We start from the raw sequence: 22,614 nt of genomic DNA, 5'->3' as shown, positions 1-22,614 counted from the left end.
ATTAAAATCTTCAATGGATAGTTCATATGTTTTCTGATGATACAAAAATTGATAATATAGTAGACAGTGAAGAAGATCATCTTAGATTATAACAGGATACAGATCAACCAGGAAAGTGGACAAGGAAATGACAGATGGCATTTAACTTGGGCAAGTGTTAAACCAGGGCAGGAATGACATGGGAAATGGAATGGCCCTGGGGAGTGTTGCTGAACAGAGAAACCTAGGATTAAGTTGGATAGCACATATCATGCTGCCTTTATCAGCCAAAGTATTGATTAAGCGTTGGAAGGTTGTGTTAATGTTGTATGAAACGTTGGTTAGGTTGCACTTGCAGTATTATGTGTAGTTATGGTCACCACAGTATAGGAAGCTTAGAGAGAACGTAGAAACATTTCACAAGAATGTAGACTGAATTGCAAGGTTTGAATGAGGTAGGTCAGATGGTTGAGTGGTGTCACAACAACAACCTTGCACTCAAAGTCAGTAAGACCGGGAATTAGTTGTGGTCTTCAGAAAGGGGAAGTCAAGGAAACACACGCCAGTCCTCACTAGGGAATCAGAAGAGAGGAAAGGGTGAGCAGTTTTAAGTTCCTGGGTGTCAACATCTCTGATGATCTATCCTGGGCCCAACATTTTGATGCAATTACAAGAAGGCATGACAGTTGCTATATTTCATTTGGAGGTTGAGGAGAATTGGTATGTCACCAAAGACTTGCAAATTTCTACAGGTATACTGTGGAGAGCATTCTAACTGGTTGCATCACTGTCTGGCATGCACAGGATTGGAATAAACTGCAGAAAGTTGGGAACTCTGCCAGCTCTATCCTGGGCACTAGCCTCCCTAGTATCCAGGATACCTTCAAAAGGCAATACCTCAAAAAGGTGGCTGCATCATTAAGGACCCCTGTCACCCAAGACATGCCCTCAAGGGGAAGATACAGGAGTCTGAAGACAGACACTCAACATTTCAGGAACAGCTTCTTCCCCTCCACTATCAGATTTCTGAATGGACAATAAACTCCTGTACAATAACTCAGTATTTTTTCCTCTCTTTCTACACTACTTATTTAATTTAATTTTCCTTTTTTACTATGTACTTATTGTAATTTATAGTGTTACAATATACGTATGGCAATGTGCTGGCGCCGCAAAGCAACAAATTTCAAGACATATGCCAGTGATATCAAACTTGATGCTGATTCTGATCTGAAATGTTGCTCTGTTACTCCTCTCTTCACTGTGTGCACAGTGTTTCTAGCAATTTAAATGTGGTTGGTTTACTTTAACAAAGTTTAGTTCTATTGATTCTACAAACTGAGATTTTGAAAACTTTCTATTTTGCAGCTGAGAGACCTTTTAAGGTTCGGTGCTAGTATTTTTTACTTTTCAATTAGGTAGATTGGTCATTTCCAAAAGCTTGAACAAATACATCAGGCTAATACAGTAAGTAATGCCATACTGAGAGTACTGCCATTTATTCAAATGAGGTTCAATATAATCTATTATTAGTGTCTTATTAGGGATTCATGGTGTATAAGACACACGGAAGGAAGTTCTAGTATGTTGGTCAAACTTTATCTTCAGTTGACTTCACTAAAACAAATTATCTGTTTATTTTATGTTAGGTGTCTTGTGTTCAAAATGTCCAGCAAATTTTCCTTTTGCAGTAGTGCACTTGTGGCTACACTTACCTGCAAAGTGCTTTCTGCAATGCTGGATTTGATACAAACACAGTTATTAGCAATTCACGTTTCCAGTTTTCATACAAGATTGCAATCCCATGTCTAGATTAGTTTTCCATTAATAAATTAGGTCTTGCATTCTGTAAATTAGATGGAAGTTTTCAGAATTTTGTATGCAATGTTCTTTCCTGAAGTCCAGTATTTCAAATAACATCAAAAATTACATTTTGTCAAATTGACAACACAATTATGTACAGTGCATTCATGTGCCATAAACAGCTATGGACCATGTAGAACCAAACTAATTTTAAACATCTTACTGGTGAATAAACTTCTTAAATATCATCTTTCTCTCTGGAATTTCACCTTGTACTCTGGGTTGCATTAATATTTTAACAAAATGAGTCATCAAAATTATGCTAGAAATATCTATTATTGAATTAGAGCTGTAACTTTGCACAGTCAATTCGTAATAAAACAATAATTCAACTTTTCTTTCTTTCTTTTTAAATCTTTTTATTGAGTAAGTATACAAAAAAGGTAAGCCATATAAACATTAATACAATGTTAAAGTATAATAAAATTCCAAAAGATAACAATACCAAAAAAAAAATACTACAAACAATGTAATTTAAGCATAAGAAACCAAGATAACATAATAGTATACTAGATTTTATATATATCAATGGAAAAAAAAAGAAAAAAAAAACCCCAAAAAAAAAACCCACCGTGCAACTAACTAAAAGCAAAGCAAAGCAATGGGCTAACTTGAAACCAAACAGAGTTAAACTTAAAATCACGTCCTCAATCCCGACCTCCATTAAAACAGTGAAAAAAAAACAAGAAGGGTAAATATTACATTAAATGAAAATATCGAATAAAAGGTCCCCAAATCTGTTCAAATTTAAATGAAGAATCATAAAGGTTACTTCTAATTTTCTCCAGATTCAAACATAAAATCGTCTGAGAAAACCAAAAAAAGGTAGTTGGAGCATTAAGCTCTTTCCAATGTTGTAAAATACATCTTTTCGCTATTAAAGTAAGAAATGCAATCATTCTACGGGCTGAAGGGGAAAGATTACTAGAAATTTTAGGTAGTCCAAAGATAGCAGTAATAGGGTGAGGAGAGATATCTATATTTAATACCTTAGAAATAATATTGAAAATATCTCTCCAAAAAGTTTCCAAAGTAGGGCAAGACCAAAACATATGAGTTAAAGAGGCTATCTGCCCCGAACATCTATCACAGAAAGGATTAATATGCGAGTAAAAACGCGCTAACTTATCTTTGGACATATGTGCTCTATGAACCACTTTAAATTGAATTAGGGAATGTTTAGCACAAATAGAGGAAGTATTAACTAATTGTAAAATCTGCCCCCAATCATCCACAGAAATGGTAAGCCCCAATTCCTGTTCCCAATCTACCCTAATCTTATCAAATGGAGCTTTCCTAAGTTTCATAATAATATTATAAATCATAGCCGATGCACCTTTCTGACATGGATTAAGGTTAATTATCGAATCTAAAATATATATAGGAGGAAGCATTGGAAAGGAAGAAAGTATAGTACTTAGGAAATTTCTAACTTGTAAATATCTAAAAAAATGTATTCTTGATAAGTTATATTTATTAGATAATTGTTCAAAAGACATAAGGGAACCATCTAAAAATAAATCCAAAAACCGTAAAATACCCTTAGTCTTCCAAGTTTGAAAAGCGCGATCCGTAAAAGAGGGAGGAAAAAATATGTTACCTAAAATAGGAATCGCTAACCCGAATTGATTAAGATCAAAAAATTTTCTGAATTGAAACCAAATGCGCAAAGCATATTTAACTATCGGGTTAGAGACCTGCTTAAGGCGTTTCGAATCAAAAGGAAGAGAGGAACCTAAAATAGAACCAAGTGTATAACCCTGAACAGATTGTAATTCCAATGCTACCCATTTAGGAATAGATAGTATGTCCCGGTCAAGTAACCAAAATTTCATATGTCGAATATTAATAGCCCAATAATAAAATCTAAAGTTAGGTAATGCTAAACCTCCATCTCTCTTAGCTTTCTGTAAATGTATTTTACCCAGTCTCGGATTCTTATTCTGCCAAATAAATGAAGAAATTTTAGAGTCAACTTTATCAAAAAAAGATTTAGGAACGAAAATTGGTAATGCCTGAAACACATATAAAAATTTTGGCAAAAAAAACATCTTAACTGCATTAATACGACCAATCAAAGTTAAATATAAGGGAAACCATTTAGATGAAAGTTGAGTAATATGGTCTATTAATGGTAAAAAGTTAGTCTTAAATAAATCTTTATGTTTACAAGTAATTTTAATCCCAAGATATGAAAAGTAATTATTAATCAATTTAAATGGAAATTTATAATATAAGGGAAGATGTTTATTAATCGGAAAAAGTTCACTCTTACTAAGATTTAATTTATAACCTGAGAAAAGACCAAATTGTGCTAATAACTCTAAAACAGCAGGAATGGATCTCTCAGGATTAGAAATATATAAAAGTAAATCATCAGCATAGAGTGATAATTTATGGGACTTTAATCCCCGAGTTATCCCAGTAATATTTGAAGATTCTCGAATAGCAATTGCAAGAGGTTCTAATGCAATATCAAATAATAGGGGACTAAGAGGACAGCCTTGTCGAGTACCACGAAAGAGAGGAAAAAAAGGTGAGTTTAAGGAGTTAGTACGAACCGAGGCTACAGGGAAGTGATATAACAGTTTAATCCAGGATATAAATTTCAAGCTAAAATTAAACATTTCAAGCACCTTAAATAAATAAGGCCATTCTACTCTATCAAAAGCTTTCTCGGCATCTAAAGAAATAACACACTCAGGAACATTTTGTGAGGGAGTATAAACGATATTTAACAATGTACGAATATTATAAAAAGAGTAACGACCTTTAATAAAACCCGTTTGGTCTTCCGAAATAATAGAAGGAAGTACTTTTTCTAGTCTATTTGCTAATAACTTAGAAAAAACTTTAGAATCAACATTTAATAAAGATATTGGTCTATAAGATGCGCATTGAGCAGGGTCTTTATCCTTCTTTAGTATTAAAGAAATTGATGCTCTATTAAAAGATTCCGGAAGTTTACCAAGTTTCAAAGAAGCCTCAAAAACCTTATAGAGCCAAGGAATCAATAAAGAAGCAAAACATTTATAAAATTCAACGGTAAACCCATCAGGGCCAGGAGCTTTCCCCAGATTCATAGAAAAAATAACATTCTTAATCTCATCCATTGTAATGGAAGTATCTAATAAAGAAGACATATCCTGTGAAATCTGAGGGAAGTCTAACTTATCTAAAAAATCATTCATATATTTAGAATCTCGAGGAGACTCTGATTGATATAAAGAAGAATAAAAATCACAAAAGGTTTGATTAATCCCCACATGATCCAATATCAATCGATCATTTTGGTTATAAATCTGATTGATTTGAGATTTAACATAATTAGATTTCAATTGATTAGCCAGCAGCTTGCCAATTTTATCACTGTGAACATAAAAATCACTTCTTGTTTTCTTTAATTGGTTTACAATCGAGGACGAGAGTAGTAAACTGTGTTCCATTTGAAGTTCAGTTCTTTGTTTGTATAGCTCCTCAGAAGGAGCCATAACATATTTCTTATCAATTTCTTTAATCTTGTCCACAATTACCATCTCCTCCTGCTTCTGTTTCTTCCTCAAAGCAACGGAATACGAAATAATCTGACCCCGAATATAGGCTTTAAAAGTGTCCCAAAGAGTGTTAACCGAAATATCTTCTGTATGGTTAATTGTAAAAAAAAGCTCAATCTGTTCATTCATAAAATTAACAAAGTCCGAGTCCTGAAGCAACAGCGAATTAAAACGCCATTGTCTATTGTTTGGTATATTGGCCATAATTTTAATAGAAAGCTTAAGTGGAGCATGATCCGAAATGGTTATAGAATCATAATCACATTTAATCACTGAAGGAATGAGACGAGAATCAATGAAAAAATAATCAATTCTTGAATAGGAATGATGAACATGTGAAAAGAAGGAAAAATCTTTTTCCTGAGGATGCAGAAAACGCCAAATGTCCGTCGACCCAGAATCAGAAAGGAAAAAATTAATCAAATTTGCAGATTTATTAGGTAAAGTCCGTAAAGGAGCCGAACGGTCCAAAGCTGGAGATAAACAGGTATTAAGATCTCCGCCCCAAATCAATGAAAACTCGTTCAAATTCGGAAACTGATCAAACAATGATTTATAAAATTCCGGACAATCCATATTAGGAGCATAAACATTAACCAAAACTACTTTTTTATTAAATAGTAAACCACTAACCAGTAAAAATCTACCATTCGGATCAGAGATAATATCCTGTTGTATAAAAGTAACTGAGGAGTCTATAAAAATAGAGACGCCTCGAATCTTAGCATTGGAGTTCGAATGAAATTGTTGTCCCTTCCAGAATTTGAAAAAACGTAGTCTGTCCCCCCTCCGTACATGGGTCTCTTGTAAAAATAAAATTTGTGCTTTAAGTCTCCGGAACACTTTAAAAACTTTTTTCCTTTTAATAGGATGATTAAGACCATTAGTATTCCAGGAGACAAAATTAATAATAGACTCCATAAATCCTAAAGTCAACCCATAACAAGGAGGATTGACAATAGGCGCGACCCACAAACCCGGAGAGGAAACAGAACATACAAAAGATACCGGGGAAAAGGACGCAACCAATACTTCAATAATGTATATAGCCCAAAAAGAAACAAACTAAAACGTGAAGCCCCGACCCACCACCCCCCCCCCCAAGACCCCAAGGCGAAATCTAAAGCAGACCCGCCAGAAAGAAGCAAGCGCTAAAACTACCCCCATGACTTCCGGTATACGCTCCCTAAAAAAAAGGTATAAATATGAAAAGGGTCAGCTAATTGTAAAACAGTAAAAAAATAAGTAAAAAAAAGTTAGCTCAATTAAAATACACACAGAACAGAACAAAAGCCGGAAAGTATATATTAAAAAAAAACCACAATAAACCTCAAACTCATGAATAGACACAGCAACAAAAAAAAATAGGATTATTAACATAAAATGATTATAAAAAGCAAAACAGAATAAAATTTAAAAAAAAACTACAAAATTTAAGGCCGCACAGGAAATACGTAAGATGACAAAAGGGAAGTAACCACCCAGAATCCCCTGGGAAAAGAAAGAAATGACGCAGTTAAAAAGAAAGTTTAGCAGCCATATTAAGAAATCGAAAGTAAACTTTTCTGCCCAAATAGGGCATAGAAAAGTTAAAACCAACCAATTCACAGCCTCCGATCAACGGAGAAAATTAAAAAAAGGCAATTAAGATGTTGAAGATGAAAGTTGATCCAGATAACTCTGGGCATCCGATGGAGAATCAAAAAAACGAAGGGCTCCATCTAACATGCGAATCCTTAGACGTGCAGGGTACAGCAGCGCTGGTCTTAAATCCATCTTATAGAATTCCGACATCACGGATCTGTAACGGACCCGTTGGTCCCAGATTGGTTTACTGAAATCTTCCACGAATCGGAACTTAAGATCCGAAAAATCAATGAAACCTTTAGATCGAGCGAATCGAAACAGTCTCTCCTTGTCTTGAAAATAATGAAAACGTAAGATAACATGCCTAGGTCTATCTGACCTAGACGAGTATGATGGGATTCTGTGAACACGATCCAGTAGCGGTGGTTGGTCAGGAAATACAGTAGGGAATGCATCTTTTAAAAGTTGGGAGAAATATTTCATAGGGTTGTTAGCTTCCACGGCTTCCCTGACGCCAATCATTCGTAAATTCTGCCGTCGCATTCTAGATTCCAAGTCAGAGTTTTTAAAAGTCAAAAAGTCAAGTTTCTTCTTCATTACATTAATTGTTTCTTCGACTTTCCCCATCTTAAGCTCACTTTGTTGCGCGGATTTTTGAAGATCAGATATAGCCGACTGATGTTCCGCAATACATGTTTGCATCTTATCAATTAAATCGGCAATTTTCTGGAACTTAGTTGAGATTTCCGTATGAATCAGGTCTTTAACAAAGCCCATAATTTCTGTACGAATCATCTCCCTAACAGAGGTTGAAATTTCCCTCTGAATTAACTCCGATATCGCTTTCAAAGTCACCGGTGATTCAGTCGGAGGGAGATCCGTAGCTTTCGGTTTAACCGGAGGTTTACCATCCTTGCCGTCTTTCCCGTTCTTAGACATAGCCGATCTCAGTATCATCCAATTGTCAGAGAATTCAGTTTAATTCAAAGTATTGTAAAAATTGATGCCTTAATAGTTAATTAAAGTATAGCTGACCATAGAGAGAAAAAACTCAGAGGTAATGGAGCGAGTCAAGAACGCGACTTCACTCCATGAGCGCTACCGGAAGTCTCTCCCCAATAATTCAACTTTTAATATTATTTACAGCACTACCTTTTGCTGGGACGAGTATGCTGATAACTCAAGTTCTCATTTCTAGAGGTAAACCTTTAAACCTTTAAACTTTATGCTTAAAATTATTTTCTTCCTGATTGGTTGACTTAATTTTGTGTTTTTTTTTCTGTTTAGGAATCCTTTCTACTTCAACTCGTTTTGGATCTATCCCAAAAGTTGCATGTGAGTGAAGTTAGTATTCATTTCTTAAGCTTTGGTGAAACTAGTTTGTAATTGGTATACCTTATGCTGATCTAGTTCATCTGCTTGGAGATTTCTAGCAATCTGTCAAAGTCAATAGTCACATCATACAGATAACAAAGTAATTAGACTTTTATATTTAGGGGAAAGAGATCATAGTTTATCTGTGGAACTGAAGACTTTCAGTCTTGATACTGCTTTGGTGCATATTGTACAATATGTCCCCTCTACTAAGCTGACGCTTCCTAAACTGGTATGCCCAGAATTACTGATTAAATTTGCTGATGACACTACATTGATTGCTAATGTCAAACAATAACAAGGCAGCCTACAGGGAAGAAGTCATCTCTCTGACACAGTGGTTTCAAGAAAACAACCACTCCCTCAATGTCGCAAAAACAAAGGAGCTGGTTGTGGACTACAGGAGGAATGGAGGCAGGCTAACTTCTGTTGACATCAATGGATCTGGGATTGAGTAGATAAACAGCTTCAAGTTCCTCGGCATCCACATCACCAAGGACCTCACATGGTCTGTACACACCAGCTTTGCGGTGAAAAAGGCACAACAGCACCTCTTTCACCTCAGACGGTTGAGGAAGTTAGTAAGGGCCCCCAAATTCAAAGAACTTTCTACAGGGGCAGAATTGAGAGCATCCTGACTGGCTGCATCACGGCCTGGTATGGGAACTCCCTTAATCGCAGGACTCTGCAGAGAGTGGTGCGGACAGCCCAGCGTATCTGTAGTTGTGAACTTCCCAAGGTTCAGGACATTTACAAAGACAGGTGTATAAAAAGGGCCCGAAAGATGATTGGGGACCCAAGTCACCCCAACCACAATCTATTCCTACTGCTACCATCTGGGAAATGATACCACAGTATCAAAGCCAAGAACAAAGGCTCCAGGACAGCTTCTTCCACCAGGCCATCAGACTGATTAACTCACACTGATTTGAGTGTATTTCTATGTTACAATGACTGTTCTATTTATTATAAATTACTATGATTACGCATTTAGACGGAGATGTAACATAAAGATTTTTACTCCTCATGTATGTGAAGGATGTAAGAAATAAAGTCAATTCAATTCAAATTCAACTCATTCCCTTCTCAGTTGCTGGTATTTGTGGCTACCTTGTAGGAAAGATTTCCTACATGAGAACGTGCCAAGAAAAGTTCATGAGACTGGAGAATTCGCCACTCGGAGAAGCTCTGCGGCAAGGACGTAGAAGATTTTCACATCAGCATCAGTCAGTTACCATTATTCTGTGTATTTTAAAGGAATAGTTATATAACTTATTTATAGGTTGCAATTGAATATTCTTAATGTGAATTGCTGCAAGGAAATTTTGTTCTTTGAGAAATACTATACATTGTTAAAATCTATTCAATGTTTGCTATTTCTGAGAACAGCAAATGCAGTCCCTTGACCACCAGGGAAACTGTATAACTGACTGTTTTTCCTAATGATTACAGAAGTAGGTATCAAACAAACCATAAGATTGCTGAAATGTTTTTGTAATGGATGATGCAGTTTTAACTTCTGAAAGACTGTAATGTAATTTTCATATTAATTTGTATTATTAAAGAATTGATGGCTCTCTTCAGTAGTAAAGGTAGGAAGACTGATTATCAGACTTGTTCATGGTATCATGTCACAAAGATTTGCTACTCTGTCAAGCAAGTCTTGTTTTGTGCTGTTACCTTGCAATTGGATATCAAATGAATACCATGCAGTATAAAACACAATAACAATAGTTTAAATTTTTTTCATGAATTGTACACATGCCTATTCATTGTTTTCTCATAAACATGTGGGTGAGAATATTTCTTTTCACTGGCTAATTTTGGCTTGAAATATAGATTGGATTTTCTAGTGAAATTTAAACATTTTGTATTGCAGGTATTCATATCCAAAGTCTGACTTTTCAGAGAGCACTGGAGAGCATCAAACTTTACCTTCTACTTCAACCTTTCAACATGACATAAATAGCCCTTACTCTGATTACAGCTACAGTTCTCCAGAGTCCAACTACGAGTCTGTTCCATTCAGTTCTACACTAAGTGAGTCAGCTCCTACAGGAATTGTCAGTGCTCCAGGTGATCTTTTTTGTACTTCTGTTAACACATCATTTTGAAGGGTAATTCAATCACTTAGCAAACTTAATCATTTTAATTTCATTTTAGCCTCTGATATTTTTATCTCAAGGCAAAATATTTCTTTTGGATAACGTCTTTAAATTTTGTTGATTTTTAAAAATTTTATTTTTTGTTTAGCTGTCATTTCTGGGGCATCCTTATGCATTTCATGATACTTTTGAAACTATATGTGCCAGTCCACAAATATTTTAAAATGGACTACTAAAGGAAACCATTAAACTGGAAGCTTCAGATAGAAATTCACAATCAAATAACTGCTTGACAGACTTTGCTCAAGATGATTACAGTTTAAATATTGTAAGGTAGAAGCTTCTGTTTAAAATAAATGATATCAGTTCTTGTTTGTCAACTCAAGCCTCATGATATTTGAAAGTACAGGGTGATGTGCATATTCCTTGATGTAAAACAATTTTGCAGTTAATAGATGTAGAAATTTTGAAAGCATTAGATTTATGGCACACTTTTTAATGGTTAGATCTAATATTTTTAAAGATATTTAATGTAATTTTAAACTTTTTGAAGTCAATACATTTTGATAATTTTATTTATGTGACTGGAGATGTTCACAGGAATACTCCCTTTATTCAAAAAAGTTTTATGTCTAAGAAATTAATGTATACATAATATAGTTTTCACTAGTCTACTAAAGGATTTTATAAATTTTCAAAGACATTCCTGGATCAAGGACCTAACATTTTGGCATTTCCAGTTGAATAGTTCTGCGTAGCTAAAGTAGCAGTATTAGCATTGCTCTTCAATTAAAACTCAATATTTATGACTAATTTTGTATTATCTTTCCTTATCTTGTGTATAGATTTTTTATAAAGCTACATAATCACATAGGAAGTCAATTTTTAAATATTCTTATTTGGAAACTAGCCAGAGTCTGCCACAACTGGCTCTGAGCCACATTACCATGCATGGGAATTTAGTGCAAGCAGAACCTGAAGCCTATCATCCCAAATCCTCTTTGAGTTATCACTCAATGCTAGACCATGGCTGCCTCTAAGATTCTTTCATTTTCTTACCCATAAATGTTCCTCGATAATTATTCTATTTCAACTTTAAGCAATGTGTACCATCATTCAGTATTCATCTTCTGCTCCATCACCTACCCTTTGAACAGTACTTGCCATGCTTCCATTGCTTTGCCACCAAATTCCATTGAATCATTCTCTTCCGAAATGTAGGAAGCCATCAGACATTCTTGTTTGATTTAAATTTTGACTGGCTCATCAATACTATCAAAACATTAATTTCCAGCCTAATTAAATCACCGGGAAAGCAGTTCCTGAGTTTTGGATTTTTTTCCTTTCTCTCCATATGTTTTTGCTGTTTCCTTTCTCACTCATCCCTTGCCCCTACTCGCTGCCTGTTTTCTCCTCTTCACCCCTTGCCCATTGTACTTGGTGTCTTACCAGACGAAACTTCTATATATTGTGCTGTGTAATTTAAGCACGTGATAGACAGAATTCAAAGCTGTTCATTTACGATTTTATGAGAAAGCATGGAATGTTCCTGGTATACAATGTGATATAAAGAATAATTATTGCAGTCCTGCTGTCCTGTACTTTCAATTCACTCATTTTTCTGTAATGTCCACATCTGTTTTAAGGTGTACCATCTGATACAATTTTACAAGAAGATCTTGTGTACTAAAAAAGTTCTTGTTAATGACTAAAGTTCCATGAACTGCAGTATGCTGGGAAATTTGCCAAACTGGTTTTCAGCTTTTAAATGTTAATATGCTACAAAACAAGTCTCTCTGACCGTACTAAGTGGAGCCCCAGGAGCACCAGGCCATTGTCTCCCACACCATCACCAACTTTATCCGCTCAGGGGATCTCCCATTCACTGCTACCAACCTTACAGTTCCCACACCCCGCACTTCCGGTTTCCACTTCCTACCCAAGATCCACAAACCTGCCTGTCCAGGTAGACCCATTGTCTCAGCTTGCTCCTGCCCCACTGAACTCATCTCTGCATACCTCAACACTGTTTTATCCCCCCTTGTTCAATCCCTTCCTACCTATGTCCGTGACACTTTTCACACTCCGAATTTTTTCAATGATTCTGTTCCCTGGCCCCCACCGCTTTATTTTCGTCATGGATGTCCAGTCCCTATATACTTCCATCCCCCACCAGGAAGGTCTCAAAGCTCGCCACTTCTTTTTAGATTCCAGACCTAACCAGTTCCCCTCTACCACCACTCTGCTCTGTCTAGTGGAATTTGTCCTTACTCTTAATAATTTCTCCTTTGGCTCCTCCCACTTCCTCCAAACTAAAGGTGTAGTCATGGGCACCCTTATGGGTCCCAGCTATGCCTGCCTTTTTGTTGGCTTTGTGGAACAATCCATGTTCCAAGCCTATACTGGTATCTGTCCCCCACTTTTCCTTCGCTACATCGACAACTGCATTGGCGCTGCTTCCTGCACGCATGCTGAGCTCATTGACTTCATTAACTTTGCCTCCAACTTTCACCCTGTCCTCAAGTTTACCTGGTCCATTTCCGACACCTCCCTCACCTTTCTCGATTTTTCTGTCTCTATCTCTGGAGACAGCTTATCTACTGATGTCTACTATAAGCCTACGGACTCTCACAGCTACCTGGACTATTCCTCTTCTCACCCTGTCTCTTGCAAAAATGCCATCCCCTTCTCGCAATTCCTCTGTCTCTGCCACATCTGCTCTCAGGATGAGGCTTTTCATTCCAGAACGAAGGAGATGTCCTCCTTTTTTAAAGAAAGTGGCTCTCCTTCCTCCACCATCAACTCTGCTCTCAAACGCATCTCTCCCATTTCACGCACACCTGCTCTCACCCCATCCTCCCCCCACCCCACTAGGAATAGGGTTCCCCTTGTCCTCACCTACCACCCCACCAGCCTCCGGGTCCAACATATAATGCTCCGTAACTTCCGCCACCTCCAATGGGATCCCACCACTAAGCACATCCTTCCCTCCCCCCGCCACTGCTTTCTGCAGGGATCACTCCCCACACAACTCCCTTGTCCATTCGACCCCCCCATCCCTCCCCACCGATCTCCCTCCTGGCACTTATCCTTGTAAGCGGAACAAGTGCTACACATGCCTTTACACTTCCTCCCTCACTACCATTCAGGGCCCCAGACAGTCCTTCCAGATGAGGTGACACTTCACCTGTGAGTTGGCTGGGGTGATATACTGTGTCCGGTGCTCCCGATGTGGCCTTCTATATATTGGCGAGACCCGACACAGGCTGGGAGATCATTTCGCTGAACACCTACGCTCTGTCCACCAGAGAAAGCAGGATCTTCTAGTCGCCACACATTTTAATTCCACGTCCCATTCCCATTCTGACATGTCTATCCACAGCGTCCTCTACTGTCAAGGTGAAGCCACACTCAGGGTGGAGAAACAACACCTTATATTCCATCTGGGTAGCCTCCAACCTGATGTCATGAACACTGACTTATCTAACTTCCGTTAATGCCCCACCTCCCCTTCGTACCCCAACCGTTATTTATTTATTTATTTGTTTGTTCTCCCCCTCTCACTATACTCCGTGTCCATCCTCTGGGTTTTCCCCCCTTCCCCCTTTCTTTCTCCCTAGGCCTCCCATCCCATGATCCTCTCATATCCCTTTTGCCTATCACCTGTCCAGCTCTTGGCTCCATCCTTCCCCCTCCTGTCTTCTCCTATCATTTTGGATCTCCCCCTCCGCCTCCCACTTTCAAATCTCTTACTATCTGTTCTTTCAGTCAGTCCTGATGAAGGGTCTCAGCCCGAAACGTCGACTGTACCTCTTCCTATAGATGCTGCCTGGTCTGCTGCATTCACCAGCAATTTTTATGTGTGTTGCTTGAAACTCCAGCATCTGCAGATTTTCTGGTGTTTGCATCTCTGACAGTAGAGTATATTCGTATGGATTTCTGCCTGAGCATGCAGAATTACATCATGGCTGACACTGTTATGTTCTACAGGTGATAGCATGACCACAGTCTACCAATTTACACTGCAGATGTAGGTTCAAGGATACTTAACTGCTTTATAAATGAAAACATTTATTTTATGAGGCAAGTAAAACTGTGACTTGTTTTGCTGCATGTTGAAGGATACTGTACAGATCATTAATCTCATCTGAAGTGGTTTTGTTTGTTTCGTTTTTATCATAGCACCTGCTCCAGAGAGTGAAGAATCAAAACCTCAAAGAAAGCCAATGACGTATGATGAATTGAGAAACAAAAATAGGGAGCAATATGAAGTTACGATTACACAAAAGGCAGAGTCTCTGCACAAACCAACTGCACAGAGAATATCTGGCAACAAAGGTGCTCAGTTATGTATTTATTTTGTGGGCGAATGGGAAGGCCATATTTCTTTTCCCCATGATGCTTTTTCTTTAGAAAGATAGCGCAGAATCGACCCTTCGGGTCTAACGCAGTGTGCCTTCCAGCAACCCACCTATTTAACCCTAGCCTAATCACCGGACAACTTGCATTAACCAATTAACCTACTAACAGGTACATCTTTGAACTGTGGGTGGAAACCGGAGCACCTGGAGGAAACCCACGCGGTCACAGGGAGAACATACAAACTCCTTGCAGCCGGTACCGGAATTGAACTCTGAACTCCATGCCACGCTGTAATCATGTCGTGCTAACCATTGTGCTACTGTGGCACCCTACAACAACAACATCCTTATAGACTGCGCTGGAATTGAACTGTGAACTCCAACGCCCCAAGCTGTAATAGCATCACCCTAACCACTGTGCTCCTGTGGCACCCTCACATGAAAGCTAGGTTCCTTATGATGGTGGCAACCCAATAATTGTTTGATTGAGAATTACCTAAATATGTACAAAACCCATTTCCAGAAAAGTTAGGATATTTTCCAAAATGCAATAAAAACAAAAATCTGTGATATGTTAATTCATGTGAATCTTTATTTAACTGACAAGAGTACAAAGAAAAGATTTTCAATACTTTTACTGACCAACTTAATAGTAGTTTGTAAACATACACAAATTTAGAATTTGATTGCTGCAACACACTCAACAAAAGTTGGGACAGAGTTAAAATAAGATTGAAAAGTGCACAGAATATTCAAATAACACCGGTTTGGAAGACTCCACATTAAACAGGCTAATTGGTAGCAGGTGAGGTATCATGACTGGGTATAAAGTAGCGTCCATCAAAGGCTCAGTCTTTGCAAGCAAGGATGGGTCGTGGCTCACTCCTATATGCCAAAATTCGTGAGAGAATTCGTCAGTTCAAAAGGAACATTTCTCAACGCAAGATTGCAGAGAATTTAGGTCTTTCAACATCTACAGTACATAATATTGTGAAAAAATTCAGAGAATTCAGAGACATCTCAGTGCGTAAAGGGCAAGGTCGGAAACCACTGTTGAATGCGCGTGATCTTCGAGCCCTCAGGCGGCACTGTCTAAGAAACTGTCATGCTATTGTGACAATTATAGCCAACTGGGCTCGAGGGTACTTCGGAAAACCATTGTCACTCAACACAGTCCGTCGCTGCATCCAGAAATGCAACTTGAAACTGTATTACGCAAGGAGGAAGCCATACATCAACTGTATGCAGAAACACCGGCAAGTTCTCTGGGCCCGAGCTCATCTCAGATGGACCGAAAGACTGTGGAACTGTGTGCTGTGGTCAGATGAGTCCACATTTCAGCTAGTCGAGTTCTCCGTGCCAAAGATGAAAACGACCATCCAGATTGTTATCAGCGAAAGGTGCAGAAGCCAGCATCTGTGATGGTATGGAGGTGCACCAGTGCCCACGGCATGGGTGAGTTGCATGTATGTGAAGGTACCATTGACTCTGAAAATGAATGGAGCATCATGAAGAGGAGAATCAGACAACAGAGACCACGGACTGTTGAGCAGCTGAAGTCTTATATCAAGCAAGAATGGACAAAATTTCCAATTACAAATCTACTACATTTAGTATCCTCAGTTCCAAAACAATTAAAAAATGTTATTAAAAGAAAAGGTGATGTAACACAATGGTAAACATGCCTCTGTCCCAACTTTTGTTGAGAGTGTTGCAGCCATCAAATTCTAAATTTGTGTATGTTTACAAAATATAATTAAGTTGGTCAGTAAAACTATTGAAAATCTTTTCTTTGTACTTTTGTCAGTTAAATAAAGGTTCACGTGAATTAACATATCACAGATTTTTGTTTTTATTGCATTTTGGAAAATATCCCAACTTTTCTGCAAATGGGGTTTGTACAAATGATATGTTCCAAATTGGAATGATAAGTACTACGGAGATTTAAGATTTCTTTTAATTAGTTTAAACAAATTGTTTGAATTTTGGTTGGCATATGATGTAATCATTTGGTAATATATCCACTTCCAAAGTGACTTGTGATGTTCCCATTTGTTGCTATTATGGGAGCTGTTATCAAAGTAGTCCAGCAAGTAACGACAGCATATTTAGGAATATGGTACACACTGCTAATACGGTATGCCAGTGGAGGATGGATTACCAATCAAATCAGGTTATTTTGTCCTGGAAGATGAAAACTATTTGGGAGTTAACAGAGTTCTGCTTAACCAATCGAGTAGAGAATATGCTATCTGACTTGTCCTGTTTAGTTGTTTGAAAGATTTTACATTGTCAGGTGAGTTACTCATCATTGGATACTCATGAGGATCTGTAGCTGAGTATAAACATATTATAGTTTTTATGTACAGGTTAATTTTATCATTTATCTTGCGATGCCTCAGAAAGGCGCAGCCATCATTTAGGACCCCCTTCACTCAGAACATGCCTCCTTCTGATTGCTAACATCAAGGAGGAGAGACAGGAGCCTGAAAACACACTCTCAACACTTTCTACCCTCTGCCGTCTGATTTCTGAATGGCCCACTATTTTTGATTTCTCTCTTTTTGCACTATTTATTTAATTTTTCTATATATATTTTGTAATTTATGGTTTTTTTTATTTATTGCACTGTACTGCTGACAACAAATTTCATGACATATGATATTAGTGATATCATGATGCCAGTGATATTAAATCTGCTTCTTGTCCTGATTCTAATCAGTGTTTTGATTGTCTTTCCTCATAGCAAAAACCAACAAATATGGAGATGCCTGGGACGAATAAGAAATACAGCAACAACAATAAGCTTGTAATAAACCCATAAGTATTTATTATCACCATACTCTTCAGCATTATTTAATCTGGAAAGCTGGACTCATACTCTACAGATGAGATGACAAAAATTACGATGTACATTATACTGGAATCCACTTCGCCTGTCACTGATAGTAAATCTAAGCTGGTAATGCCAGTCAAGGACTTGTCTATTCTGTTTCTTGTTATGAGAATTATGACTTGTAGAATTGCCACAAATATTCTTGTTAACACATGCAATCATTTCTCAATGAAATTGTTTTCCACAGGAAAAATACTCACAAAATAAAATATTCCTTTAGCTTAAAGCTGCAATGAATAACCTTAATATAAATGATTATTTACTATGATTTCTGAAAAATGTTGCTGTTGTTCATCAAATTAAACCAAAATAGTGGACTATACTAAAATGATAGTTTCCATTGTTTATTATATCCATAACTGACTACAGAAGCTTTTGTGTCTTGCACAGTTTTCTAATTTGATGAATAGCCATGGGATCTCCTTTATCTCCTGTTCTATGCAATTTATTCATGGACAGTTTTGAAACAAAGCCTTGGCTATAACAACTAAAAAGGTAGACTTATGGTGTCCAGTTAAAAGCAAAAAGTGAGGTCACAATTAGAAAAGGGCTAAGAAGCACCTAAAAAGGTAAACAGACTGAAAGTGGCACCTAGAAGGCCTAACAAACTGTGTCAGGGAGTTGTTTACTCTATACCTCTAAAATCATGCTAAATTGGTGATACTGGAAGGACATTGAAGAGCAGGATAGCGAAACATAAGAGTGCCTTAAAAAACTTGAGAGTAGAATGAAGTGGGATTGCTGAACACTGCCTGTCATGCTTATGTAGACCAAGGTTTGATGAGGCCAGCATCCTTGGCAAAGAAGAGAATGTCTACAAGAGAAAGACTGGAGAATCACTAGAGATGGAGCGTGTGGGGGGACCTAAATGTGGGTTCTAAGAGTGTAGAGATAGCTCCAGTCTGAGACCACACATTCCTGAAGATGGTTTGGCCTAAAAAATTGACCAATCCAAACAAGGCCGATTCAAATTAACCAGTCAAGAATAGACAATTCAGTATATTGAGCATTTAGCCCCACTCATTGCCCTGCTCACACGAGAGGGTATATAAGGAGGTGTCTCTAGGGGGACTTGTCATTTGACTAATTTGTGCCTAAGGAAGATAGTCAGATTTACCGTTGAAACTTTGCAATCAGTATCTGTAAAAATGTGACTGTTAAGACTAAAGGATAGTATGGATAGGTTTTATTATATTCATGACAGTGTAACTACTGATGTAACTATACATTTGAGTCTTACAAACAATTAAATGTCTCGTGCTATTTCTGTCATATTTACTGAACGTAGTGGTGTTCTTTCATTCAGTCTATGCAAATTTTTACTTCATAATTAGCTGGAAGAACTATATTTGCAGAAAGAATGAAGTTAGGATATTTAGGGAGTGGGATGTAACAAATTAACAATGGTACTTAACGGGCCATTAAGTGCATTAGCAATTTGTTATGAATACATATGAGGGGAAAAAAGTTAGCTTCTGACTTAAGAAGTTCTCAGTTCTGATGAAAGACCATCAGAATGAAAATTTAATCTTATTTCTATCACTACAGATGCTGGAATTACTCTGCAGGCTATGCAGTATTTTCTGTCTGCCCTCCAATGACCAGCTTTCCAATGAAAATGCAATTTCAATTGTTAAGTATCTCAAAACAAAGTTTTATGTATCTGCTATGATTTTTCTTTTGAAACCTGAGAGCCACTGGTGAGGCTTCTGTTGAAGTCCTTCATTAATTACCTTTGAGTAACTGCAGTTTGAGTCACAGCAGTTCTTTCTGGTGATGGTATTCTTGTAATGTTGTAAGATGGGAACTCTCATTGTTTAGACCCAGTAACTACAATGGTTATTGATATGTTTACACGTTAAAGTGAAGATGACAAAGAATGGTAGGGTGAAAGAACCATGGATGACAAGTGAGGTGGAAAATCTAGTGAGGTGGAAGAAGGCAGATACATGAGGTTTAGGAAGCAAGGATCAGATGGGTCTATTGAGGAATATAGGGTAGCAAGAAAGGAGCTTAAGGGGCTGAGGAGAGCAAGAAGGGGGCATGCGAAGGCCTTGGCGAATAGGGTAAAGGAAACCCCCCAAGGGATTCTTCAATTATGTGAAGAACAAAAGGATGACGGGAGTGAAGGTAGGACCGATTAGAGATAAAGGTGGGAAGATGTGCCTGGAGGCTGTGGAAGTGAGCGAGGTCCTCAATGAATACTTCTCTTCGGTATTCACCAATGAGAGGGAACTTGAGGACAATATGAGTGAGGTTGATGTTCTGGAGCATGTTGATATTAAGGGAGGGGAGGTATTGGAGTTATTAAAATACATTAGGATGAATAAGTCCCTGGGGCCTGACGGAATATTCCCCAGGCTGCTCCACGAGGCGAGGGAAGAGATTGCTGAGCCTCTGAGTAGGATCTTTATGTCCTCGTTATCTACGGGAATGGTACCGGAGGATTGGAGGGAGGCGAATGTTGTCCCCTTGTTCAAAAAAGGGTAGTAGGGATAGTCCGGGTAATTATAGTCCAGTGAGCCTTATGTCTGTGGTGGGAAAGCTGTTGGAAAAGATTCTTAGAGATAGGATCTATGGGCATTTAGAGAATCATGGTCTGATCAGGGACAGTCAGCATGGCTTTGTGAAGGGCGGATCGTGTCAACCAAGCCTGATAGAGTTCTTCGAGGAGGTGACTGGGCATATAGATGAGGGTAGTGCAGTGGATGTGATCTATATGGATTTTAGTAAGGCATTTGACAAGGTTCCACACGGTAGGCTTATTCAGAAAGTCAGAAGGCATGGGATCCAGGGAAGTTTGGCCAGGTGGATTCAGAATTGGCTTGCCTGCAGAAGGCAGGGGGTCGTGGTGGAGGGAGTACATATGGATTGGAGGGTTGTGACTAGTGGTGTCCCACAAGGATCTGTTCTGGGACCCCTATTTCTCATGATTTTTATTAATGACCTGGATGTGGGGGTAGAAGGGTGGGTTGGCAAGTTTGCAGATGACACAAAGGTTGGTGGTGTTGTAGATAGTGTAGAGGGTTGTCAAAGATTGCAGAGAAACATTGACAGGATGCAGAAGTGGGCTGAGAAGTGGCAGATGGAGTTCAACCCGGAGAAGTGTGAGGTGGTACACTTTGGAAGGACAAATTCCAAGGCAGAGTACAAAGTAAATGGCAGGATACTTGGTAGTGTGGAAGGAGCAGAGGGATCTGGGGGTACATGTCCACAGATCCCAGAAAGTTGCCTCACAGGTGGATAGGGTAGTTAAGAAAGCTTATGGGGTGTTAGCTTCTATAAGTCGAGGGATGGAGTTTAAGAGTCGCGAGGTAATGATGCAGCTCTATAAAACTCTGGTTAGGCCACACTTGGAGTACTGTGTCCAGTTCTGGTCACCTCACTATAGGAAGGATATGGAAGCATTGGAAAGGGTACAGAGGAGATTTACCAGGATGCTGCCTGGTATAGAGAGTATGCATTATGATCAGAAATTAAGGGAGCTAAGGCTTTACTCTTTGGAGAAAAGGAGGATGAGAGGAGACATGATAGAGGTAGATAAGATATTAAGAGGAGTAGATAGAGTGGATAGCTAGCGCCTCTTCCCCAGGGCACCACTGCTCAATACAAGAGGACATGGCTTTAAGGTAAGGGGAGGGAAGATCAAGGGGGATATTAGAGCAAGGGTCCCCAACCTTTTTTGCACGGCGGACCGGTTTAATATTGACAAATTTCTTGCGGACCGGCCGACCCGGGGGTGGGGGGGGCATTCAAGTAGGGTTAAACTCACCTCAACATGTCTTTTACAGTTAGGGTTGCCAACTTTCTCACTCCCAAATAAAGGACAAAAGTAGCAGTCAAATCCCAGGACACTTTACCCCAGAAAAGACTACCATGACCATGAAGCCTTGCGCGGGCACCTGTGTGCGCATGTGTGTACGTGCCGATTTTTTTCCTCACAAATAGGTTTTGTCTTCATCTTCCCGACTACTATACGTACATTATTTCTACCTTATATAGGGTGTGCATTTATCATATCATTCCTGCTTTTACTATATGTTAGAGTTATTTTCGGATTTATGTGTTATTTGGTATGATTTGGTAGGTTATTTTTTGGGTCTGGGAACGCTCAAAAATTTTTCCCATATAAATTAATGGTAATTGCTTCTTCGCTTCACCCCATTTCAGCACGAAAGGTTTCATAGGAACACTCTACCTTAGCGGGGGAAATACGGGAGAAGGGTGGTCCCTTATGGGACAAACCAATTTAGCCCGATATACGGGATGTCCCGGCAAATACGGGACAGTTAGCAACCCTATGTTCAAGTTCAGTGCGTGACAGGGAATGAGGAAAGATGCAGCTGACTCGTATCGTTTCCTTGCGGCCCGGTAGTGCATGCTTTGCGGCCCGATGGTTGGGGACCGCTGTTTTAGAGGAAGGTTTTTTACTCAAGAGAGTGGTTGGTGCATGGAATACACTGCCTGAGTCAGTGGTGGAGGCAGATACACTAGTGAAATTTAAGAGACTACTAGACAGGTATATGGAGGAATTTAAGGTGGGGGGTTATATGGGAGGCAGGGTTTGAGGGTCGGCACAACAATGTAGGCGGAAGGACCTGTACTGTGCTGTACTATTCTATGTTCGATGTAAGATGGTATGCAGCTTGGAGAGGAACCCGCAGATGATGAAATTCCTATTGCCCAGCTCCATGGTAGTACAAACTATGGGTATGAAAATTATTGTCGGTCTACCTGGTAAGTAGCAGAATGCATTTTGTATACAACACATGTAGCCTAATGCCATATACGGAGAAGAATAAACAGTTAATGTTTCAAGCTGAGATCCTTTATCAGAACTCAATTTATGTCAGTGCATTACCCCCAATTCAATAGATTCTAAACTTGCTGATCAA

The 22,614-nt window shown here is 38.6% G+C and overlaps 1 protein-coding gene across 2 annotated transcripts in view; it reads left to right on the top strand.

Moving 5' to 3' along the window:
* ociad1 (OCIA domain containing 1) overlaps positions 1-18,982 on the top strand; it is a 30,852-nt gene extending 11,870 nt beyond the window's left edge. Inside the window, exons 3-8 of one of the 2 annotated variants that reach the window (XM_063043162.1) lie at positions 8,130-8,183; positions 8,271-8,318; positions 9,448-9,583; positions 10,345-10,433; positions 14,645-14,800; positions 17,570-18,982. In XM_063043162.1, the coding sequence (XP_062899232.1) occupies positions 8,130-8,183; positions 8,271-8,318; positions 9,448-9,583; positions 10,345-10,433; positions 14,645-14,800; positions 17,570-17,607 (521 nt within the window). In that variant the 3' untranslated portion in view covers positions 17,608-18,982. Of the gene's footprint in view, positions 1-8,129; positions 8,184-8,270; positions 8,319-9,447; positions 9,584-10,236; positions 10,434-14,644; positions 14,801-17,569 lie in introns of both variants that reach the window. The other variant, XM_063043161.1, reaches the window with a different exon arrangement.
* The last annotated feature ends 3,632 nt before the right edge of the window (positions 18,983-22,614 follow it).

This window comes from Mobula hypostoma, chromosome 3 (assembly GCF_963921235.1).
Source record: "Mobula hypostoma chromosome 3, sMobHyp1.1, whole genome shotgun sequence".
In the NCBI taxonomy this organism is placed as follows: domain Eukaryota; kingdom Metazoa; phylum Chordata; class Chondrichthyes; order Myliobatiformes; family Myliobatidae; genus Mobula; species Mobula hypostoma.
Note: the sequence above shows the minus strand (reverse complement) of the source record. Positions and strands in the feature narration are given on the sequence as shown.